General features: G+C 40.5%; 1 protein-coding gene across 1 annotated transcript in view; it reads left to right on the forward strand.

The window, feature by feature from the left end:
• The window catches only part of ano3 (anoctamin 3), a 364,194-nt gene extending 339,430 nt beyond the window's left edge, over nt 1–24,764 (forward strand). Inside the window, exons 25-28 of the mRNA XM_052029629.1 lie at nt 9,631–9,778; nt 11,501–11,581; nt 13,932–14,037; nt 24,295–24,764. Coding sequence (XP_051885589.1) covers nt 9,631–9,778; nt 11,501–11,581; nt 13,932–14,037; nt 24,295–24,474 — 515 coding nt within the window. The 3' untranslated portion in view covers nt 24,475–24,764. The remainder of the gene's footprint in view (nt 1–9,630; nt 9,779–11,500; nt 11,582–13,931; nt 14,038–24,294) is intronic.
• Nucleotides 24,765–25,481: the final 717 nt, after the last annotated feature.

Consider the following 25,481-nt stretch of genomic DNA (forward strand, 5'->3'; position numbering starts at 1 on the left):
ATCTGCAATGGCCACCACATCATAGTTCCAAGTACTTACCCATGCTTTAAGTTCATCACCCTCGTTCCTGATACTTCTCACATTAAAGTAGACACATTTCAGCCCATCCAACTGACTGCAATTTTGCCTTTTCAAATGCCTATCCTTCCTCAGTCTTTCTACACTCTGCATCTACTTGTACACTAAATGAACCAACCTCTGACCCATCACCAGTTCCCATCCCCCTGCCAAACTAGTTTAAACCCTCCCCAACAGTTCTAGCAAACCTGCCTGCAAGAATATTAGTCCCCTCCAGTTCAGGTGTAACCCATCCCTTTTGTACAGGTCATACCTTCCCCAGAAGAGATCCCAATGATCAATGAATCTGAAACTCTGCCCCCTGCACCAATTTCTCAGCTACGCATTCATCTGATGAATATCCTATTCTTACTCTCACTGGTGCATGGCACAGGCAGCAATACAGAGATCACTACCCTTGAGGTCCTGCTTTTCAGCTTCCTACCTAACTCCCTATATTACCTCTTCAGGACCTCCTCTTTTTCTACTTATGCCATTGGTACCAGTATGTACCACTACCTCTGGCTGTTCACCGTCCCCATTCAGAATGCTGTGAGCCCAATCTGAGACATCCCTGGCACTAGGGAGGCAACATACCATCTAGGAATCTCTTTCACATCCATAGAATCTCCTGTCTGCCCCCCCCCCCCCCACTATGGAATCTCCTATTACTACCACTCTCCTCTTCTCCCCACTTCCCTTCTACACCACATGACTAGAATCAGTGCCAGAGACCTGGTCACTGCAGCTTTCCCATAGTAGGTCATTTCCACACCCCACCCCCAAAACAGTATATCTGTTATTGAGGGGAACAGCCACAGGGGTACTCTGCATTACCTGCCTATTCTCCATCCTTGTCCTGACAGTCACCAACCTACCTGCATCCTGCAGCTCCAGAGTAGCTGCCTCCTAGTAGCTCTTGTCTATGTACTCCTTGGTATCCCATAGGAGCCAAAGGTCATCCAGCTGCAGCTCTGGTTCCCTGACATGGTCTGTAAGGAGCTGCAACTGGATGCACCTCATGCAGATATAGTTATCAGGGAAACTGGAGGTCTCCCAGAACTCCCACATCTCACAAGCTGAACACACCACTGACCCTGGAGCCATTCTCACTACTCTGCACTAAAGGGAACACCAAATCAAAGAAAAAAACTTAGCAGAGACCTACCTTCACCTCTTCACCACAAAGCCTCTTGAACTAAAACCTCAGCTCCCCCACTCTAACACTGGTCCACTGACACAATAGCCACTTCCTTCACACTTGTCTTTACCTTTATTTGCTGTTGTTAATAAGCTAATCAGCAGGTAACAATTTGAAAATGTGCCTCATTTAGACTGATGTGATACTTTTGATGGTGCAGGCATTTTAACTTTCTGATTGGAGGAGCTGTGAGTAGAATAGATCAGGGGATGGCTTAGCTATTGCACACATTCACTGGGCTTTTCCCTGCTCTGCCAGAACCTGTAGTAAATATTTGAAAAGGCTAAAGGAATGTTGGCCCTCTACATCCAGTGGTAAATGTGAAATTAAGTCTGTATGGTATACCAGCAAGAAACAGCAAAAACAATCTATACAAATGTCAAGGATGTGATTGTACCAGTGAGAAATTTATGTTACTTTCTCCCATGTCTAGTGGGCTAGGGTACAAGGCAGTAGAAATTATGCAACAGCCTTGGTTAGATCACACCTGGAATGCTGTGCACAATTCCTGGCACAGTTCATTGACCAAGGAAGTAGTGCAGTTTAGATTTAGCCGAATCATGCATGTAGGGGTTGAATTATTAGTATTATTATTATCACATGTACTGAGATACAGTGAAAAACTTGTCTCACATACCGTTCATACAGATCAATTCATTCCAACAGTGTGTTGAGGTAGTACAAGGTAAAACAGTAACAGAATGCTGAATAAAGTGTTACAGTTACAGAGAAAGTGCAGCGCAGGTAGACAATAAGGTGCAAGGTCATAACGAGTAGATTGTGACGTCAAGAGTCCATTTTATCATACTAGGGTATTGTTCAATTGTCATAACAGTGGGATCGAAGCTGTCCTTGAGCCTGGTGTAATGTGCTTTCAGGCTTTTGTATCTTTTGCCTGATGGGAGGGGGGGAGAAGATAGAATGACCTGGGTGGGTGGGGTCTTTGATTATGCTGGCTGCTACACCAAGGCAATGAGAAATGCAGACAGAGTCCATGGAGGGGAGGCTGGTTTCTGTGATGTGTTGGGCTGTGTTCACAACTCTGCAGTTTCTTGTGGTCACGGCAGAGCAGTTGCCGTACCAAGCCGTGATGCATCCAGATAGGACGCTTCCTATGGTGCATCGATAAAAGTCGGTGTCAAGGGGGACATGCCAAATTTCTTTAGCCTCCTGAGGAAGTAGAGGCGCTGGTGAGTTTTCTTTGCTGTGGTGTCTACGTGGTTGGACCAGGACAGGCTGTTGGTGATGTTCACTCCCAGGAACTTGAAGCTCTCAACCCTCTCGACCTCAGCGCAATTGATGTAGACAGGTGCATGTACACTGCCCCTTTCCTGAAGTCAACAACCAGCTCTTTTGTTGACATTGAGGGAAAGGTTGTTGTCATGACACCATTCCACTAAGCTCCCTATCTCCTTCCTGTACTCCAACTCATCGCTGTTTGAAATACGGCCTACAACAGTGGTATCATCTGCTAACTTGTAGATGGAGTTAGAGCAGAATCTGGCCACACAGTCATGAGTGTATAGGGAGTAGAGTAGGGGGCTGAGGACGCAGCCTTGTGGGGCACCAGTGTTGAGAATAATCATGCCGGAGGTATTGCTGCCTATCGTCACTGATTGCGGTCTGTTTGTTAGAAAGTCAAGGATCCAGTTACAGAGGGAGGTGTTGAGTCCTAGGTCTCGGAGTTTGGTGACAAGCTTGCTTGGGATTATTGTATTGAAGGCAGAACTGTAGTCAATAAACAATAGTCTAACGTATGTGTCTTTACTATCCAGATGCTCCAGAGCTGAGTGTAGGGCCAGGGAGATGGCATCCGCTGTAGACCTGTTTCGCCGATAGGCAAATTGCAATGGGTCTGGGTTGTCTGGTAGGCTGGAGTTGATGCGTGCCATGACCAACCTCTCAAAGCACTTCATGATGGTGGATGTCAGTGCCACTGGTCAGTAGTAATTGAGGCATGTTACCTTGCTTTTCTTTGGTACCAGGATGATAGTGGTCTTCTTAAAACAGGTGGGAACCTGAGATTGAAGCAGGGAGAGGTTGAATATGTCCACAAATACTGTCTTCTATGGGCAAGCTAGTTCTGAATCCAAACAGCCAATTCACCTTGGATCCTATGCATTTTAATCTTCTGGATGAGCCTCCCATGAGGGACTCCGTCAAACGCCTTACTAAAATCCATGCAGACAACACCCATTGCTCTACCTTCATCAATCGCCTTTGTCACCTCCTCGAATAACTCGATCAATTTAGTAAGACGTGACTTGCCCCGCACAAAGCCATGCTGACTGTCCCTAATTAGGCCATGGTTTTCAAAATGATCATAAATCCTATCCCTACGAATCCTCTCCAATAGCTTCCCTACCACTGATGTGAGACTCACCGGTCTGTAGTTTCCAGGATTACCCCTGTTTCCCTTCTTGAATAATGGAACAACATTAGCTACTCACCAGTCCTCTGGGACTTCACCTGTGGCTAGAGAGGACATGAAGATATTGGTCAAGGCCCCAGAAATCTCATCTCTTGCCTCTCTCAATAACCTGGGGTATATCCCATCAGGCTCTTGGGACTTATCCACCTAAATGTTCTTTAAGAGACCCAACACTACCTCTTTCTTAATCTCGAAATGCCCTAGCAAATTAGTATTCTCCGCATTAATCTTCCTATCATCAGAATCAGGTTTATTATCACTAAGTCATGAAATTTGTTGTTTTGTGGCAGCAGTACAGTGCAAGACATAAAGACATAAAAAATTACTGATAGATAGATAGATAGATAGATAGATAGATAGATAGATAGATAGATAGATAGATAGATAGATAGATAGATAGATAGATAGATAGATAGATAGATAGATAGATAGATAGATAGATAGATAGATAGATAGATAGATAGATAGATAGATAGATAGATAGATAGATAGAGCGAGCGAGCGAGCAAAAGAGGAATAATGAGATAGTGTGCATGGACCATTCAGAAATCTGATGGCAGATGGGAAAAATCTGTGCCTTCTTCATGTTTGCATCAATGTATTGGGCCCAAGATAGATCCTCTGAGATGTTGACACCCAGTAACTTGAAGCTACTCACCCATTCCACTGCCTCAATGAAGACTGGTGTGTGTTCTCCCGACTTCCCCTTCCTGAAGTCCACAATCATTTCCTTGGTCTTGCTGATGTTGAGTGTGAGGTAGTTCTTCTGCTTGGTAAATACTGATGTAAAGTACTCATTTAGTACCTCACCCACATCTTCCGCCTCCAAGCACATGTTCCCTCCTTTATCTTTGAGTGGTCCTACCCTCTCCCTAGTTATCCTCTTGCTCTTGATGTATGCATAGAATGCCTTGGGATTCTCTTTAATCCTATTTGCCAATGACTTTCCATGGCCCCTCCTAACTCTTCTAATTCCCTTCTTTAGTTCTTTTCTGGCTTCTTTATAATCCTCAAGGGTTCTGTTTGATCTTAGCTTCCTAAGCTTTACATATGTTTCCTTTTCCTTCTTGACTAAATTCACTACCTTTATTGACATCCAAGGTTCCCTGACTTTGCCATCCTTCTCCTTCTTTCTTACTGGAACATACCTGTCCTGTACTCTGTGCAGTTGATCTTTAAACACCCTCCACATGTCAGATGTGGACTCGCCCAGAAACAGTTATTCCCAATTAACTCTCCCCCGTTCCTGCCTACTGCTTTCATAATTTGCCCTGCTCCAATTTAATACTCTCCCACAAGGTCCATACTTATCTTTATCTATAGTTATCTTAAAACTTAAGAAGTTGTGGTCACTGTTCCCTAACTGTTCTCCCACTGAAAGGTCAGTCACCTGGCCAGGCTCATTACCCAACACCAGGTCCAGTACAGCCCCTCCTTTTATTGGACTAGCTACATATTTATTTAAGAAACCCTCCTGGATGTACCTAACAAATTCTGCCCTGTCTAAGCCTCTTATGTGAAGGAGGTCCCAGTCTATATTAGGGAAGTTGAGGTCCCCCACAACAACCACCCTATTAGTTATACACCTTTCCCTAATCTGCTTGCATATCTGTTCCTCAATCTCCTGGTGGCTATCGGGGGGGTCTGTAGTATAATCCCATCAGAGTGATTGCACCTTTCTTATTTTTGAGTTCTACCCATATAGACTCAGTGGATGAGCCCTCCATTATGTCCCCTCTGACTGCACCTGTGATATTGTCCCTAATTAATAGTGTAACTCCTCCCCTTTTTTTAAACCTCCTTCTCTATCTTTTCTAAAACATTGAAACCCTGGAACATTAAGTACCCATTCCTGTCCCTCTCTCAACCAAGTCTTTGTTATGGCCTCAACGTCATAGTTCCATGTACTGATCCATGGTCTAAGTTCATCACTCTTACCCCATAATACTCAGAGCATTAAAATACACACACTTCAACCCATCCGTCCCATTATGTCTATTACTTTGCTCCTGCCTGTTCCTGCTGGTCATGACATTCACCTTCCTCTCAATCCCTCAATTTGGAAGGTGATTTGATTTTCAAAGATATTAAAGGAATCTGACAAGTGAAATACAGTACATAGAAATTGCACCTGTTAATTGGGAAGCCGAGGACAATAGGGCATAATCTAAACATTAGAGCTTTCCTTTTGGGGATGGCTCAGGAATCACTTTCTTATAAAGTATCTGGTGGAAACTTAGTACTCTCAGACACAAATAGCAGCTGATGTCAGATCATTGTTCATTTTAAACCTGAGACCAATGGATTTTTTTGTGCCAGTGGCATAACATTGTTATAGATAGTGTGGAGTTAGGTTGTAGATCAGCCTTATCCCATTGAGTGACAGTCAGGCCCAGGGCAAAAGACCTAACTCTTTCAATGAGTGTGCTGCTCATGATCTCCTGCCAAAAAGGTCAAAGCTCGCTGTTAGTATCACAAATTCAGAAAAACAGTCTAAATTTAAGCTGAAATGTGTTTCCTTCGCAAAAGAAACAGAGATCAAGTTTTAGCTCAATAAATGTTGAAATGATTTGAAAATGACAATAATAACACAATTCTGTATTTCCTGATGATAGAAGATGTAATTGACCTGAAATATTAACTCTTTTTCTCTCTACATAAATTCTGCACGACCTTCTGCATATTCCCAGCATTTTTTTAGTTCAGGTTCAGAGCACTGGTGTATTTTGCTTTGAGGTGGTGTTTCCTTATTCTCTTAATACTTAAAAATAGAAGAAACATACAAATGACCCCTTCTAATTTTAGGTTGCCAGAGACTGTCACTTGATTAATTTGTTCCAAAGCTAATGGAATGAACTGGATTAATCTGGTAACAAACAATTGTTCAACATTTCCAAAGAGATAGCTTCATAAAGCCAGATGCGTCACAGATACAGATTATGCATGAGGCCTTTTTTAATTTTGAAGGCTACAAGTTAAAACAGAACAGGTGAGGCACTCATCATTTCACAGGGTCTTTGGAAGTCATTGATCCAGTTTTAGTTGTAAAAGTGTATGTTTCTCTCTAGTATATCAATTATTGAGGCAACTAAATATTTTGGCACAGACTATAAATACTGTTTAAGAAGATTAATCCAGGTAATATTCGACCAGTTAGTCTAGCATTGAAAAACACCATTTAAATGGAAGTTCTTTATTTTTAATATATTTTATAAAGGAATTATTGAGTGGGAGACAATACTGAATAGAAAAATGCTGAAGTGTATAAAAAATTACCTCGGAGTTTGATGCCCTGGCTCCCTGAAGGTATGAGTGCAGATGGATTAGGGCCTAAACAGGTTTCTTAGCATCTTTTGATTATAATGTTACTCACAAAAAGAAAAAAGCTGGACACAGGACAAAATAGGTAATAAATTTACATTGAACATGGGTAAGGCCACAACAAGAAAACTGATGTCGCATTATTAGACAGAATATTAAAGGTATAGAGAATGGATGGTGTAGATTCACAGAATGTTGCCAGGTTAAGATGTTATACTCATAAGCAGAGATTTAAGTTCTTACAACAATATCCATTAGAGTAAACAAAGATAATAGGAGCTTTAATGTGGTTATTTTTAAATCAAATAAAGATTTTCTTAGGAAAGACTGCTTCCCCCACCTTTTTATTCTGGCTTCTGCCCTCTTCCTTTCCAGTCCTGTGAAGGGTCTCGACCCAAAACTTCAACTGTGTATTTCCCTCCATAGATGCTGCCTGACCTGCTGAGTTCCTCCAGCATTTTGTGTGTATTGCTCCAGATTCCAGCATCTGCAGAAGCTCTTGTGTCTTCCTCAGGTTGGGGGTGCTGGGTGGGTGGGATAGAATGATAAAGTGTGTGGAGAGGCCATTCAGCCCATCACCAACTTTGCCTGTTTTTTTTCACAGGCCTTCAATCTGTTTTAGAATCAGGAGTAGATTGTTTGATCTTTCATGCCTGTTCTGGCATTCAGTGACATCCTGGCTAATATTTTACCTCAGAGACACATTCCTGAACTAACCCTGTATCTTCTGAATATCCAAAAATCTATTCATTTCACCTTGAATATACACAGCAATGGAGCCTCAACAGCCCTTATGGCTAAAGAATTCCTAAGATTTGCAGCCCTCTATGTGTAGTAATTTTTTTTTCTGACATTTGTCCTAAAAGGCTGACCCATTATTTTGTGACTGTTGTTCCCTTGTTCCAGGCACCCCCAACAAGGGCAACACTGAATTGGTGTTAATCCTGTCAAGGCCCTTAAGAATTTTATATGTTTCTAAACTGGAGAGTATAGGCCCAAATGGAAATCAAAAATCCTCAGATGCTAGAAATCTGAAGTAAAAACAAAAAATGCTGGAATTACCCAGGTAGTGGTATGGCAAATCTGAAACAGTATTTACTGACTTCTTAAGGTTTCTGCACAAATCAATTGTCCTCTACCCGAAAGAGCAAGCATTCTCCATTGTAATGGGTTGCAGGTGGGAGGGGGATGCTGACTGGTGGATAATCTGAGGCACACCGATGAAGAAAACCTGCCAGAAGGGTTTTGGAGGAGGAGAAGGATTCTCAGGAAGAAGCCAAATCACCCAGGGTGTTCAAGCAGCAATTCTCCATCTTGAACAGTGGGAAACTAAACACACAACGTAATCTTGCCATGCTGCCCATATTCCATGGGTTAATCATGCATCACAATCCTTGACCCTTTTGTCAAGAGCTATAGAATTTAGCACCTGCACTACTGCATTTATCTTCATGCCTGAGATGCATTAAGTAAATTTTTATTGTTAAACCAGATTGAATTCCATTCAAGGAAGGGAGGTGAGGCTTTTATGTGGATGCTGAGCTTGTGCTTCACTCTGGAAGTGTGGAGTTGCTGATGATGGATTGTGGAACCATGGAATTTTCTATTAGTTATATTTGAAGGGAAAAGCAAGTGAGGGTTATCTGCTGCAATTCTAGATGTAATGTGCAGTTCATCTAATGGATTAAATGGCTCTATGGAATTAATATACTGTTCAGTTAACTGATATGCCCAATATCTAAATAGATTTTGCCTACTTTCTTAAAGTTTCATTAGAGCTTTGGCTTTCTTACATTGTAGAATCACAGTTGGTGGCTACTGAGCATTGATAAAAGGCAAGAAGAATATTAGTTAATTTGCCAGTTTTGAACAGATTGATGTAATCCTATTTTGAACTGAATGGATATGACTGAAAAGGTTTGGGCTAAGAATTCTTCTCGAACCAGAAACTTTATCATTAAAGAAGAATCAAATGAGTATCGCTGAAACAAAACAACACTGAAATATTTTCCACACGGACCTCATGAGTTCATTGGTGATTTATCCATGATAGGGAGAACCATGGGTTAATTTTATCAGAGAAGACGGTCATTCATCCTATCAATTCTGTGCTAGCTCCATTCGGTTCCATGTTTCCACTCTCTCTCTATTGCCCTGCAAATTACTTTCCCTAAGATACTATCCATTTCCTTTTGAAAATATCTGTGACTCTGTTTCTGTCATCTTTACAGACAGAGTTTCATACAATTTGTCTACATAAATATAAGAATTCCTTCACAGGCCTCTTTTGCCCAGCCCTTTGTATCTGTGTACCCTGGTCCTCGAATGATCAACTAATCGTAATCTTTTTTATTTATTTTCTGTTGCTGCTACACCTGTATCATTAAGGTTTGCATATCAACCTCATCATCACTTTGAAGAAATTCATTAATAAAGAGTGAGAACGCAATACTCAGTCCATTGTATTATTGATGAGCAATCAAAATAGTTTAGCTCTTCTAAGTACATTATGAGCTACTTTTTTTTTGACTTGGATTTAAAAATTCTGCACTTCTGGGTCCACAGGTTTTAGATTTTATTTTTCTTTTTTTTCAAGACTGATTTTGTTTTTCTTTACTAGGAATCTGGTATGGAATCCTGGAAGGAATCGGTGTGCTAGCAGTGATCACCAATGCCTTTGTGATTGCCATCACTTCAGACTACATCCCTCGCTTTGTCTACACATACAAATATGGTCCTTGTGCAGACCAGGGATATACACATGAAGAGTACTGCAATTTCTTGTATTTCTACACACAATCATATCTAAACAGTCTGCCATTACATAATGTATGTTCTTTAAGGATTCCTGGTTATCTCATTTAAAAAGGAATAATTTCCTTTGAGACATTAGCCAGTGGGATAAGTTCAATTGGCAAGTATGGAGGCCACTCAAAAATAATTAAGCACAAATCATTTTTGGTTCATTAAATGCAGTTGACTCAAATGAACTCCTGCAAAATTCCAAAATCAATTTTGATGGTCCATGTTGTAGTACATTTAAACATCTTATTAACATTGTGCATATTTTTGGTTGTCTTAGTAAATATGTCAATGAGGTAGAGCCAGGTAGTTAGTCAAGCACCAGAATTAAAAGTCCAGTAACCGTTCCAGCTGCTCACCATGAATTTTGATTTACAACATTTCAACAAATATTTTGTTCATATCCTCCTTACAAACTCAACCCCTTTGGGTTTAGATTTTTTAAATAACATGTTTTTATTTCCACATTCAAAATACTATTGTTACTTTAAATTGGGTTAGTGGAATATTTGCAATTTCCTCCAGTGATACAGTCTGAGGACTGGCACTTTTGCAAGTTTTAGTTGCTAATTTTCTCTTAACTCATGTGACTATGGGAAATATGCACAGAGTAATATCATGCATTTACCCAGGAAGGAGACAAGAATAATAAATTACACTGGTAGTATGGCTGTAAATGTGACGTTCCACCAGGTTCCTTGGTTTTGGACAGGTGAATTGGGTTAACCTTGTCCCTGAGTGAAATTAATATCAATATAACTATCATCATCACTCAACTGTTCTTGAAACTCTGTACATCCTTGGCATGGACTTAATGGACCAAATGGCTTCTTTTTGAGCTTTAATTATCTTGTGATTTTATTCTCTAGTTCCACATCTGTGTCTTGTACTAATTTGTACCGTGAGCAGCATCACAGTTCTGAAATAGTGAAACAATTCTGAAAAAGTTAGGCTCATCGACAATTATTGGCATTTCCTTCATCGATGGTTCTATCACCTTCCATTAAGCGCTCAACAAATTGGAACTACTGGCACACTCTGAAGGTGGTCCAGATGTTTAACTGGTGCACAATGCTCAGTGTTGTTCAGCCCCAGTATGGAAGTTACAGTAATATATTCTAACATTTGGCCTCTAACATGCTGTCAAATTTAATATGTAAAGCATAAAGTGAAGGAATCATCAATAATTTGCCTTTTATTCAAGGATCTTCTCGATTCAGGTTGTGCATACATTTTACCTGACAATAATGAAATCCTCACCCTGCTCACTAAGCAGAAGCCTCGCTGAATTTGTACCTTACTTGCAGTGATGTTAGCAAGACACAAATTAGAGGATTATAATAAGGCTTGACAAATCCATCACAGCCCAGTATAAAGGTTGAATCAACAACATTTATATAATAGCTGAGCAGGGATATGCCATTACACTCGGATAGAAAAAACTTGGATTAGATGAACATGTGTTGGTATAAAATAATAACTTAGTATAAACCTTTCTAGGCCATATTCTCAAAAGGATTTGTACACCATTCCTGTTTACCAATTTGCTTAAGTAATTGAGAAGTTCAGTAGAAAGTGAGTTGATTGTTTTGGGATTTAAACCTTGTGATTTGGGAATATGCAGAGTAATTTACAACTTAATTATTATTATTGTTCACAGAAAAGTGACTTGTTTAATTTTCTTTCAGATGTTTGAAAGGCTATGTAAGTGGCAGCTTGTCCTATTTCAATAAAAGTGACTTTGGGACACATGAAGAAGGCTTCTGCAGGTGACTATTACAGTTGGGGTAGTATATTTTATCTTCCTTTTGTACACTGAAACCTTCTCAAAGCTAAATGATGTGACTGCAAAAGAGAAAATGGGACCCGACAAGAAATCAGAGACCAACTAATGAGCCTGTTACAGCAATTCCTCAACTACTAATCCTCATCTCAACCTTCATATTCAGATCATATTGTCACATCACATACTGAGAGGATGGACATGGTTTGGAGTAGATTATGTGTTGCTCTCCAAAACTATTTAATATAGCACTATGCGGTCTGAACATGGTCCCTATCCTTGTATAAGCAAGATCCGCACAAAACTGTCAGAGAGCTAAGCCTTACTGAACTTGCATTTAACCTTTTTGTTTTTCACAAGAACACTAGAAAATAGGAGCAGGAGTAGGCCACACAGCCCCTCGTCTGCCCGACTATTCAATATGATTATGGCTGATCTTTGTTGGCCTCAATTCTTCTTCTGTGTCAGTTCCCTGTTACTCTTAATTCCTCACTCCTTCAAATACTTTTCTGTCTCCACCTTAAATTTATCTAATGATCTGATCTCCACCACCCTCAGGGGTAGAGAATTACAGAGATTTCCTACCCTCTGAGGAAAGAAATTTCTACACACCTCAATGCTAAATGAACAGCTCTTTATTTCATAGCTATCTTCCCTTGTTTATGACTCTCACACTAGTGAAAACATCTCAACGTCTACCCTGTCGAGTCCCCTTAGGATCTTCTATGTTAGAACAAGGATACCTTTTGTTCTTCTGAACTCCAAGGAATATTGACCCAAGCTGTCTAGTCTCTCTTGATGGGACAACTCTGTCATCCAAGGAAATAGCCTGGTGGAACTCCTTTGGGCTGCCTCCAATATGTTTTTATTTTATGTAATGGGACCAAAACTGCGCACAGTATTCCAGGTGTGGCCTTACCAACACCTTGTACAATTGTGAAAAACCCTCCCTATCCTTAAACTCCAGCTCTTTCACAGTAAGGGCTAACCTGCTGTTTGCATTTATAATGAAATGTATTTTCCCAAATTCCCTTTTCCAATTTTTAGTGCAACTAATGGGATATTTCCCATTTCAATGCACGGGTGCATATTTTGGGAGCATATGTCAATCCAAGCCATGATTCTCCAGGCTAGAAAATTTTCCTCTGCTGAAGAGGCTAAAGGAACTATGAAACTATGAAAGCTCTCCCTCTCTGAAATTCAATTCCATTGGTGCATATGTTGCTACAAAGTGGGTAGAGGATGACTTTTTGCCCAGTCCATCCAATAAAACATTTTTCTAATGTACTTGAAAAGGTTGAGGCAAAATGAAAAATGTCTCCTTCCCATCAACATTTTCAGCTGGAGGAATTAAAGAAAATGGAGCATTTGTTTGTTATAAGATGATGGCATTAGAGAGAATATGATCAGCTAATGCGATGCCAATGCACAAGATGTCAGCTTATATTATTATCTACAAAGATGGGAATGTAGATAAGATTATCAAGGTGGATTTAGGATGGATAAATTACAGAAGGTTGATGTTTGGTAAAGAAAACTGGAAATTGCCTTTAGTTACATACAATGAGCGAATGATATGGGCAACAATTTACATTGCTTTTGTCTGACTGATGTGGAGGTATTTTGAGACAGATTATTCAACAAACATTAAGCAAGATGGATTTTACTTCCATCCAAATTTTATTTCCACAAGTTATCTTATTCATTCAGAAAAGCTTAATGTTACATTTGAGGATTTAGCTTTCATTTTTCTTTAACTTGATTATATATAGCTTCTCCTTTTTCTCTCCACTATCCAACACGTTTTTTTATCTCAGTTAATTTGTGGGAACAGCTTTGAGAACATATTAATTTCAATTATCCTTCCAATGAATGAGTTGGCCTCCTTTTACTAGCTCCCCATGAAGTGGCTGAAAACATGAGCTCAGTAGTATTGTGCATCAATGCTCCAGTGCACAGTAACCCAACACTTTATAGAAAAGCAAGGCTGTTCGCAGTTAAAGTGGAAAATTTGAGTTTCAGTTAAGTGCATCACTTCAGAACCTACTTTATTCTGGTAGTGGTTCATCGTAAGATTCAGGTGGCCAGTGTAAGTTATGGACTTCCTGTGTTTAGTTCTTGCTTCCTTGCCATATCAGCAGAATCGTAAATCTGGTTAAAAAAAAAAGTGCAGGAGTTCGGAATAAGATGGTCAACTTTAATTGTGTAAATGCCAGGACCTAACTTGGGCTGCCCAGAATCCAAAACAAAAACATATGTGTTATAATCTATCCTCTACAGTCACTGTTTTGACATTTATAGGAATCTTAGGTTTCCATCTAGTTTTTAACTTACAGGTACAGAGACTACAGGGCTCCTCCATGGGATCACAATCGATATGAGGTCACCTTACAATTCTGGCATGTTCTGGCTGCACGTTTGGCTTTCATCATCGTGTTTGAGGTCAGTTGTGCAATTCACCTCTCGACATACCTTCACCATGTCGCAGGGAGTTTGTTTTGAGGAAAATATGTCGATTACTATATAAAGTGTATAATATTTCTCTGGATGTGCTGCATAAGGTTGATTTTATGGTCATGTAGTGAACTTTGGGGAACAGGATGATTTGAGATCTACGGTTTGCAAAACAGTCTACCAATGCCAACTTCCTCATCTCATGTCAGTAGATATTTTCTTTTTAAATTTACCTGTTTATTAGTGTTTATTGCCCATTCCTTCTTTCTTTCTTTTTCAATCTTTTTATTAGTTTCCAAATTAATACATATTAATATATAACATTGATGATTGTACATGTAATACAAAGAAATCAAGAGAACAATCATGGCATAGATAATCATAAAGAATAATAAAATATAAAAAAATCTTTAGATCTCATGATCTCTTAGTAGATGAATATAATATAAAGGAAAGAAAAAGATTTATATGTATATATAAAAGAATAGAAAAAAAAATCCCCAAATCAATAGAAAATTGTAAATAATCAAACCAAACTAAAAAAAATTTCAAAAAAAAAGACAAAAAAAAGAAAAAAAAACTAGACTGAAATTTCTCTTAGAAATAGAGCAATATTATGTCATCAACTCCGTTCCTCTAAATTGAAAAGTTATTGAAAAGGGATCTATATCATATGAAAGTATTGAATAAATGGACTCCAAATGTCTTCAAATTTAAGCGAAGGATCAACAGTACCACTCCTAATTTTTTCCAAGTTTAAACATGATATAGTTTGAGAGAACCATTGAAAAGTAGTAAGGGGCATTGGATCCTTCCATTTAAGCAAAATGGATCGTTTGGCCATTAATGTGACAAAGGCAATCATATGGTAAGCGGAAGCAGATAAATTGCCAGACTCTATCCTTGGTAATCCAAAAATTGCAGTGATAGGGTGAGGTTGTAAATCAATATTCAATACAATTGAGATAATGTTAAAAATGTCTTTCCAATATTTTTCCAAACGAGGACAGGACCAAAACGTATGTGTCAGAGAAGCCACATTCGATTTACATCTGTCACATATAGGATTTATATGGTGATAAAAATGGGCTAGCTTATCTTCGGACATATAGGTCCTGTGAACTACCTTAAACTGTATCAAAGAGTGTCTGCCCATTCCTAATTGCCCTTGGAAGGGTTGCTGTGAGCTACCTTGAACTGTCACAGTCTTTCTGCTGAACAGTCTTCCACAGTGTTGGTTTGGAATTCCAGGATTTAGGCTCAGTATTAATGAAAGAATGGCAAAAGATTTCCAAGTCAGGATGGTGTACAATTTGAAGGTGGTGTTTCTATGTGCCTACTGACCTTGACTTCTTTAGTGATAAAAGGCACAGGTTTAGAAGGTGCTGTCAGCATAGACCAGGTGAGTACCTGCGGTGCATTTTTTAGATGACACACACCGCAGTCACAGCGCACCAGTGGTGAAGGCAATGCATATGTATGATAGTGGCTGGGGTGCCAATCAAGCATCCTCTTTAGCCTGGATTGTGTTGAGCATCAAATGTAGCTGCAGCAGCACTAATCCAAGTAAATGGAGAATATTCCATTACCTTTCTGGCATATGACTTGTAGATGGTGGAAGGGCGTTGAGAGTTCAGCCTCTTATCTGCCCTTACAACCACAGTGTTGATGTTGCTAACTCAGCTGAGTTTCTAGTCAATGATGACCCCAAAATGTTGATAGTGGAAGACTCATAAATGTCAATGGTACACGCATGGATTCTCTCGAGCTGGAAATGGTTATTGCCTGGCACTTTTAGTATGATAATTCTTGGCCATTTATCAGTTCAGACCTGGATATTTCAAGGTCTCGCTGCATGCAGGCATAGGTTGCTTCATTTTCTGAGGAACTACAAATGAAATTGAACATTGTCCAGTTGGCAAAGATCCCCACCTCCTAAGCTAATGATGGAAGGAAGGTCATTGCTGAAGCAGCTGAAGATGGATAATGCCCTGAGGAATTGCTGGGGTTTGATTGCTTTGGCTGGTTATTATTATTATATTAATTGCTGGGGTGGTAGCAGGAAATCTAAATGGAACCATGATTTTTCTTTCTAGCAGTCCTTATGTACAAATAAGCTTATACTTTTGTCAACAGCTTTATTCTAAGCTCTATATTTTCACAGAACTGATACTCTTGAGAGCTCTTGTGCAGAATTGGTGTCAAATTTCATCAACTTCAAAGACTTTGGGGCCTACTTTCCTCAGCCACATCCCCAGAAATTTTGACCAATTTATATTTCAGATTTGCTTTCCTTGTAGATTGTGTAAAGGTACCTGCCCTGGAGCAATCAGACAAGGAGAATGTTCTACATCCGGAGGGTTGTAAAACTTTAAAATTTTCTTTCCTCAGAGAAGGTAACAACTCAGTTTTGATGGAATTCTAAATTGAGATCAATGGATTTTTGAACACTGTGGAAATCAAGAGACAAGGCATAGAACAGTACAGCACAATACAGGCCATTCGGCCCACCGTGTTGTGCCAACCTTTCAACCACGCCTAAGACTATCTAACCCCTTCCTCCCACATATCCCCCTATTTTAAATTCCTCCATATGCTTATCTAACAATCTGTTGAATGTAACAAACATACCTGCCTCCACCACCACCCCAGGCAGCGCATTCCATGCCCCAACCACTCTCTGGGTAAAAAACCTCCCTCTGATATCTCCCTTGAACTTCCCACCCATTACTTTAAATCCATGCCCTCTTGTATTGATCATTGGTGCCCTGGAAAAGAAGCGCTGGCTGCCTACTCTATCTATTCCTCTTAATATTTTGTACACCTCTGTTATGTCTCCCCCATCCTCCGTCTCTCCAAAGACTAAAGCCCTAGATCCCTTAGTCTATCCTCATAATCCATACTCTCCAAACCAGGCAGCATCCTTGTAAATCTCCTCTGCACCCTTTCCAATGCTTCCACATCCTTCCTATAATGAGGTGACCAGAACTGGACACAGTCCTCCAAGTGTGGTCTAACCAGAGTTTTGTAGAGCTGCATCATTACCTCACGGCTCTTAAACTCGATCCCGTGATTTATGAAAGCTAACATCCCATAAGCTTTCTTAACTACCCTATCCACCTGTGAGGCAACTTTCAGTGATCTGTAGATATGAACCCCCAGATCCTTCTGCTCCTCCACACTACCCAGAATCCTGCCATTAACCTTGTACTCTGCCTTGGAGTTTGTCCTTCCACAGTGTACCATCTCACACTTCTCCGGATTGAACTCCATCTGCCACTTGTCAGCCCAGCTTTGGATCCTATCAATATCCCAATGCAATCTTCGACAGTCCTCCACATGATCCACAACACCACCGACCTTTGTGTCGTCTGCAAACTTACCAACCAACCCTTCTATCCCCTCACCCAAGTCATTAATAAATATCACAAAAAGTAGAGGTCCCAGAACCAATTCTTGTGGGACACCGCTAGTCACAGCCCTTCAATCTGAATACACTCCCCCCACCACAACCCTCTGCTTTCTACAGGCAAGCCAATTTTGAATCCACACGGCCAAGCCTCCCTGGATCCCATGCCCTCTGACCTTCTGAAGAAGCCTACCATATGGAACCTTGTCAAATGCCTTACTAAAATCCATGTAGACCACATCTACTGCACTACCCTCATGAATCTGCCTGGTCACCTCCTCAAAGAATCCTATCAGGCTTGTGAGACATGATCTTCCCTTCACAAAGCCATGTTGGCTGTCCCTAATCAGTCCATGATTCTCTAACTGCTCATAGATCCTATCTCTAAGAATTCTTTCCAACAGCTTGCCCACCACAGATGTAAGGCTCACTGGTCTGTAATTCCCTGGACTATGCCTACTACCTTTTTTGAATAAGGGGACAACATTTGCCACCCTCTAATCCTCCGACACCATTCCCGTGGACAACGAGGACTCAAAGAACCTAGCCAATGGTTCAGCAATCTCCTCCCTCGCCTTGTGGAGCAGCCTGGGGAATATTCCGTCAGACCCCGGGGACTTATCTGTCCTAATATTTTCTAACAGCTCCAATACATCCTCTCTCTTGATATCTACATGCTCTAGAACATTAATCTTACCAACATTGTCCTCGGCGTCATCAAGGCCCCTCTCTTTGGTGAATACTGAAGAAAAGTATTCATTGAGAACCTCACCCACTTCCACAGCTTCCAGGCACATCTTCCCACCTTTGTCTCTAATCGGTCCTACCTTTACTCTCATCATCCTTCTGCTCTTCACATAAGTGAAAAAAGCCTTGGGATTTTCCTTAACCCTACTCGCCAAGGCCTTTTCATGTCCCCTTCTTGTTCTCCTCAGCCCCTTCTTAAGTTTCTTCCTTGCTACCCTATATTCCTCATGAGCCCTGTCTGATCCTTGCTGCCTACACCTTATGTATGCTGCCTTCTTCCTCCTAACTAGTTGTTCTACTTCTCTTGTCACCAATGGTTCCTTCACCCTGCCATTCTTTCTCTGCCTCACCAGGACAAATATATCCCTAACATCTTGCAAGAGATCCCTGAACAACTACCACATCCCCATAGTACATTTCCCTTCAAAAATGTCATCCCAATTTACTCTCACAAGTTCTAGCCTTATAGCCTCATAATTTGCCCTTCCCCAATTAAATATCTTCCTGTCCTCTTTGCTCCTATCCTTGTCCATGACAATGCTAAAGGTTAGGGAGTGGTGGTCACTGTCCCCCAAATGCTCACCCACTGAGAGATCTGTCACCTGACCCAGTTCATTACCTAATACTAGATCTAATATGGCATTTCCTCTAGTCCGCCTCTCAACATACTGTGACAGGAATCCATCCTGGACACACTTAACAAACTCTGCCCCATCTAAACCTTTGGTACTAAGCAGGTGCCAATCAATATTTGGGAAGTGAAGTCTCCCATAATAACAACCCTGTTATTCTTGCACCTTTCCAAAATCTGCCTCCCAATCTGCTCCTTAGTATCCCTGCTGCTACCTGGGGGCCTATCGAATACTGCTCCTTTCTTGTTCCTAACTTCCACCCATACTGACTCTAGAGAGGATCCTTCTACATTATCCACCCTTTCTGCAGCTGTAATAGTATCCCTGACCAGTAATGCCACCCCTCCTCCTCTTCTCCCCCCCCATCCCTTTTAAAACACTGAAATCCAGGAATATTCAATAACCTTTCCTGCCCTGGTGACAGCCAAGTCTCTGCAAGAGCCACTATATCATAGTCCCATGTAATTATTCAAGCTCTCAGATCATCACCCTTATTCCTGATACTTCTTGCATTTAAGTAAATGCACTTTAGCCTATCCAGCTTTCTACTTTTATACCCTATACTCTGCTTCTCCTTCCTCAAAGCATCTCTACACGTTAGATCTGACTTTTCCCCATGCACTTCTTCCTCTGACCCAGCCCTCTGGTTCCCATCCCCCTCGCAAACTAGTTAAAACCCTCCAGAACCACACTAGCAAACCTGCCTGCAAGGATATTGGTTCCCCTCGGGTTCAGGTGTAACCCGTCCACTCTGTACAGATCCCACCTTCCCCAGAAGAGATCCCAATGATCCAAAAATCTAAAACCTTGCCCCCTGCACCAACTCCTCAGCCACGCATTCATCTGCCATCTCCTCCTATTCTTATATTCACTATCACGTGGCACTGGCAGCAATCCTGAGATTGCTACCCTTGAGGTCCTGTTCTTCAGCCTTCTGCCTAGCTCTCTAAACTCACTTTTCAGGACCTCATCCCTCTTCCTACCTACGTCGTTGGTAGCAACATGTACCATGACTTCTGGCTGTTTTTCCTTCCGCTCAAGAATCCTGTGGACCCGATCAGAGACATCCCAGACCCTGGCACCTGGGAGGCAACATACTATCCGGGATTCATGCTCACTTCCACAGAACCTCCTGTCTGTTTCCCTGACTATCGAGTCCTCTATCACTATTGCCCTCCTCTTCTCCTCCCTTCCCTTCTGAGCAGCAGGACCAGTCCCAGTGCCAGAGACCTGGCTACAGCCGCTTGATCCCTGTAGGACATCCCTCCTCAACAGCATCCAAAGCGGAAAACCTGTTACTGAGGGGAACAGCCTCCGAGGTCCTCTGCACTGTCTGCCTGTTCCCTTTCTTTTTCTCTCCCCTGACAGTCACCCTTCTATCTGCCTCCTGGACCCTAGAAGCACCTGCTCTAAGGGGGGTGACTGTCTACCGATGCACAGCATCTACATAACTCTCTCCCTCCCTGATACTTCGCAGCGTTTGAAGCTGCAACTCCAGTTCATCAATTCTGAGCCGAAGTTCCTCCAGCCTCATGCACTTACTGCGGATGTGATCACTGTGCACCACAGCAGGGTCCACTAGCTTTCATTCTGGCAGGTACATGGTTGAAGTTGTTATATTGCCATGATCTTACTGGTTCAAGGCTACTCCTTCCACTATTTCATCCATTCTTTTGGATGTTTTTGCTAACTTTCCATTCTGTTGAGGTCAACAGAAGAAAGAATTGGGTAGAGGTAAACAAAATGACAAATTTGATGTTATTAAATTTTCCCTTAACAAATCAATACTGATTTTTTATTAGTCCTTACTTTTCCAGATGGTGGATCATATTCTCGCAAATTATTGATTCTAATGTCTACCACTGGATCTGTATTAATTTATCTTCCTCTCCCTTTTAGAATATTAAATTTTTTTAAATTAAATTTTTATTAAATTTTATTTACAGCGCGGTAACAGGCCCTTCTGGCCCAACGAGTCCGCGCCGCCCATTTTAAACCCAAATTAACCTACCCGTACGTCTTTGCAATGTGGGAGGAAACCGGAGCACCCAGAGGAAACCCATGCAGACACGGGAGAACGTACAAACTCCTTACAGACAGCGACGGGAATCGAACCCCGATCGCTGGCGCTGTAATAGCGTAGCGCTAACCGTGGCATCATTTCCAATCTTCCAAACCCCTTGCACTACACATTTGTCTCAGGATCATTAAAACATTCTTCCCAGAGCCTTTGCAATTTCCACCCTTAATTCCCTCAGGGTGCAAATCTGCAACTCATTTGAATTCGTTAACTTTTCAACTTCAAGTACTCCAACTTACTTTCTGTTCTCATTCTATCCAATATTATTATTTTGTTTTACTACTGCTTCATTGGCAGTACCCTCTTGTGAAGGAGTTTTGTCCAAAAGTGCAGTTAATTCAATATTTGTTTAGGAACATGGAATAATCACGTTTCAAAGTGATTGATGACAATATGTATTGCAACATGGCATCCTGTTGAAATTTTATCACAATCAATATAACATCAATGACATAGCAGCTTATAAAATAATAATCAGATATTATTGGCATGTAATTCGATCAGTGCCTGGAAAAAATTAACCAACGCCTCACACTCTGGAGGCTGATTGAGAAGTAAGGTTTTACCCTTTTAATTTGAATACGCTTCACATCTGTGACACTGGTCCTGGCTCTCAGTGAGTCTTGATGCAATTCTAATTGTACAAGGCATTAAACTTTTTCCCACATTTTACTTTCCCACTTAAAGATAAAATATGTTGGGATACCTCATTAAATCAGGCACCATCTGGAGGAAAACTTAAAGTTTGGGTTTTTAGTTTGATTGTCACTTGCTGGCAGTTTTTTTTTAAAGAGCAGCTCACAAACCAGGGAATGGTGAAATAACAGGTGCTTTGCTAATGCTTCCAAATGGATTGATGGTAAAGCTGAGGATTTAACTCAAATCCTTCTGGTGCAAGTATTTACATTAAGAATGATTAAGTGTACTGGGAAAGTGATGGAGAACCAAAACAAAATAAAGAATAGAGGGCCTGCAATTTGCTCCCCCTGTATTTCTTTCACTCAGTAGCCTGCTGCATTGTAGCTGTTGTTTTTGAAATGTCAAAGGAAGCTTCATTTAACACAGTTTAATCATCTTTTTCACTGTACCAATGGTGTGTAGTTTCACATTGACTTGATGGTTCAGTGTTAATGTAACATTTTAATTCATTAAATATATTTTAGTTAATGCTTTAGTGGTAACATTAACTGTGTGAAATGATCATGGCCCTGACTTTTCAGGGGTTTTTTTGTTTATTTTTGTGTTTGTTTGCCAGTGAAGTATCTGGGATTTTTGTGAGATCTTGCAAGTAAAGAATTGAACAGAAACACTAGAGCTCCTCACAGCACAACAGGATTTAATTTATTCCAAGGGCTTCTACAGACTGGCTCTATCGACGATTTTTCAACCCAGAGAACAGTCGATCACAGGACTGTTTAAACAATCCTTGAAGCCACAGACACCCTTTTACAACCAAATACACTACACTGTTCCACTTGAAGCATTATTTAACATATCTAATGCAAACACAGGTCACAAGAGGCCAATAGCAAATGTTTCTAATACACTAACAACATGCAAAAGAAATTATTCAGAGAATAAACGGAAAGCAATGATGATCATTTTTGGAGATACTCATTTTCTGCAGTCAGATTTTTGAGAAGACTTTCCCTAGCATCCTATACAAGATGTTCGTCAACAAGATGGGAAGGTATAGAATCAGGGTAGAACATTGGCATGGATTGAGAATCAGTTAACAGACAGAAAACAAAGAATAGGAATAAACAAATCTTTCTCACATTGGATACAAAATTGGCTCAGTGGAAGGAGTCAGAGAGTGGGAGTGAAAAGTTGTTATTCAGATTGGAGGCCTGAGACCAGTGGATTGCCACAAGGATCAGTGCTGGTTCCATTGTTGTTTGTCATCTATATTAACAATTTGGATGACAATGTGGTAAATGTGGTTAGTAGTAGTTAGGATGACACCAAAATTGGTGGTGTAGTGGATAGTGAAGAAAATTTTCTAAGATTTCAACAGGATCAGATGAACTGGGGAAGCGGGCCAAGGAATGGCAGATGGAACTTAACTTGGATAAGTGTGCAGCGTTGTATTTTGGTCAATTAAACCACGGCAGGACTTGCACAGTAAATGGTAGGGCATTGGAGAGTGTTGTAGAAAAGACAAATGTCGGGATACAGGCACATATTTCCCTGAATGTGGTGACACAGGTAAACAGAGTGGTGAAGAAGGCATTTGGCATACTTGCCTTCATCAGTCAGGGCACTGAGTACAGGAGTTGGGACATCAGGTTACAACTGTACAAGTTGTTAGTGAGACAACGCTTGGAGAGGTCTCCATTTTGTGGAGCAGAAATGTGCCTGTGTGATGAATAATACTGGAGTCCTTTACTGATTTCCTCCATCATCAATGCTGGGAATGTGATTACCAATTATGTCCTTATTAGCATTCCCAATAAGTATCAAAAACCCTTAGACTGAATGTGACTAAACCTAAAATGTACTAATGAAGTCACCAGGATGCTCAGTAAGTTTTAACTAACCACCGGAATTGATAGTACTGTAAGATTTAGTTCAAGTTTGAAGATGGTAGGAATGTGGAAATGGGACTGAAAGCACATGAGTGTACATTGAAGACAGCACATTATCCAAAGATGGGGTCCCAATGTTTTAAATTCCAGAAATTTAACTCCAGTATTATTCATTACACACACACATTTCTGCTCCACAAAATGGAGACATCGCACTAGCTTCTGCACATATTCTAACCTATACACAGTGTTCCTAAAAGGAAAATGCACATTCTTTAAGTGGATACTACCACAAGCAACATTAGCAATGTATATTAAGAAAGTCATAACATGTCATTCTTTATAATCTATCTATTTAGAACTAGTATTGCAAGTTCAAGACTTTGATTCATAAGAGTGGATTAATGATTACTATAACTATATATTATGTGTAAGGCACAGAATTATGTTCAAATTAATAATATAAATAATGGCCCTTCACCAGTGCTAGGGGATCAAGTTTGAAAGCCATGCGCAGCAGAAATGTGTGCTGGAGTTTCTCCAAAAGGAAGTTTGTTTATGACTGGCTGAGATCCTTTTTGGCAAGGAGGGCAGTCCAGCAAGTAAAGGGATATTCCCTGATCCACTCAAACATATTTTTGGATCAAAGAACTAAAGCATTCAAATCGTGTAATCCATGGGCAAGAGCACCGATAGGTTAGAAACTGAATAAGTGCCTTGTGGTGGGTCTGAGGGTAAAAGAAAGCCGGAAAGGCAAAACAACATTGAGATAGGAACAAGGTGTTAAAATGATGTAAAGGAACATGTAATAAAGCAGGTATCAATCTTTTGATTTCTGTTTTATTTCAGCATTTTGTGTTTGGCTTCAAGACCTTCATAGCTTACTTAATCCCTGATATGCCCAAAGACTTGTGTGACAGGATGCGTCGAGAGAAGTACTTGGTACAGGAAATGATGTACGAGGCAGAGTTGGAACACCTGCAAAAGGAACGGAAAAAGAGTGGCAAACGATACCATGAATGGCCTTAGCATGACCAATGCAACCACTGAACAGATACTTATGATGGACTGCACTGCTACAGGAGATGGAGATGCCAGCTATGCTGCACAAGTTCTTGCAAGTTTTTTTAACATATATATTATATATATATATAAACTTTTATAATTATAAAGACCTCAAATGCATGTTTTCAAAAGAAAAAAAAGAGTTGGGTGTTCGGTCTATATGTGGATTTTAAGTCCGGAAGGCGGGTTGTTGAGGAAGCCCTGTGTTAATCATGTGATGATTTGGTGTTTCATTTTATTTAAATAATGCTACACACATTAGTGTTGGAATTGGATGATCCATGTTAACCAAAGAATGAGAAATTTATTTGCAAGCCAGTTCCCTGTTTGTTTAGGCTTCTCCAAAATGTCCCTACTTTCGACCATTTACGTTACTTTCTCAGCATGCCGTGAGAAGCCTGCTTTCAAAAAGAGTGATAGTGAGCAGAACCACAGACTCGTTTGCAGGGCTTGTACTGGATCACTGCTGTCGACTATTAACAAATTGTGCTCATTCTTGAGATGTGTTTGACATACAGCTGATCAAAATTCCTTAACCTTGACCAGAATTTTAGCAATGTATTCTTTTGCTAAAAGCTAGGATGGCAATTGGTAAAGTGGCACATTGGTTATGAAAAGAAGCTCACAAGACTTTTTCCCCTCTAATTTTTGAAGTTATTAATTAGATGCATTTCATTCTTGTTTCCTGTTTCCATTGTGCCTTTGTTTTTAGTGGGAAAATGTGTAATAGTGATAAAATTGTTCAATGATCTGCAAAATTTCTAAATAGTGTTATGAAAATTACTAAATCACTACACATTCTTGTTATGATATCTTCTGCTTCCTATGAAGTTTGTTACATGTAACTGTAGTTACCTGTCAGTTAAGCAAGCTTTTGGGGGAAGTTGAAGGCTACATTGAATTAAACAGGAGCTTTGATATCCTGCTTCACAGTTCTTCCAACTGTGCAGCAGACAGATCATGATTTCTAC

The sequence above is a fragment of the Pristis pectinata genome, chromosome 14 (genome assembly GCF_009764475.1).
Source record: "Pristis pectinata isolate sPriPec2 chromosome 14, sPriPec2.1.pri, whole genome shotgun sequence".
NCBI lineage: Eukaryota > Metazoa > Chordata > Chondrichthyes > Rhinopristiformes > Pristidae > Pristis > Pristis pectinata.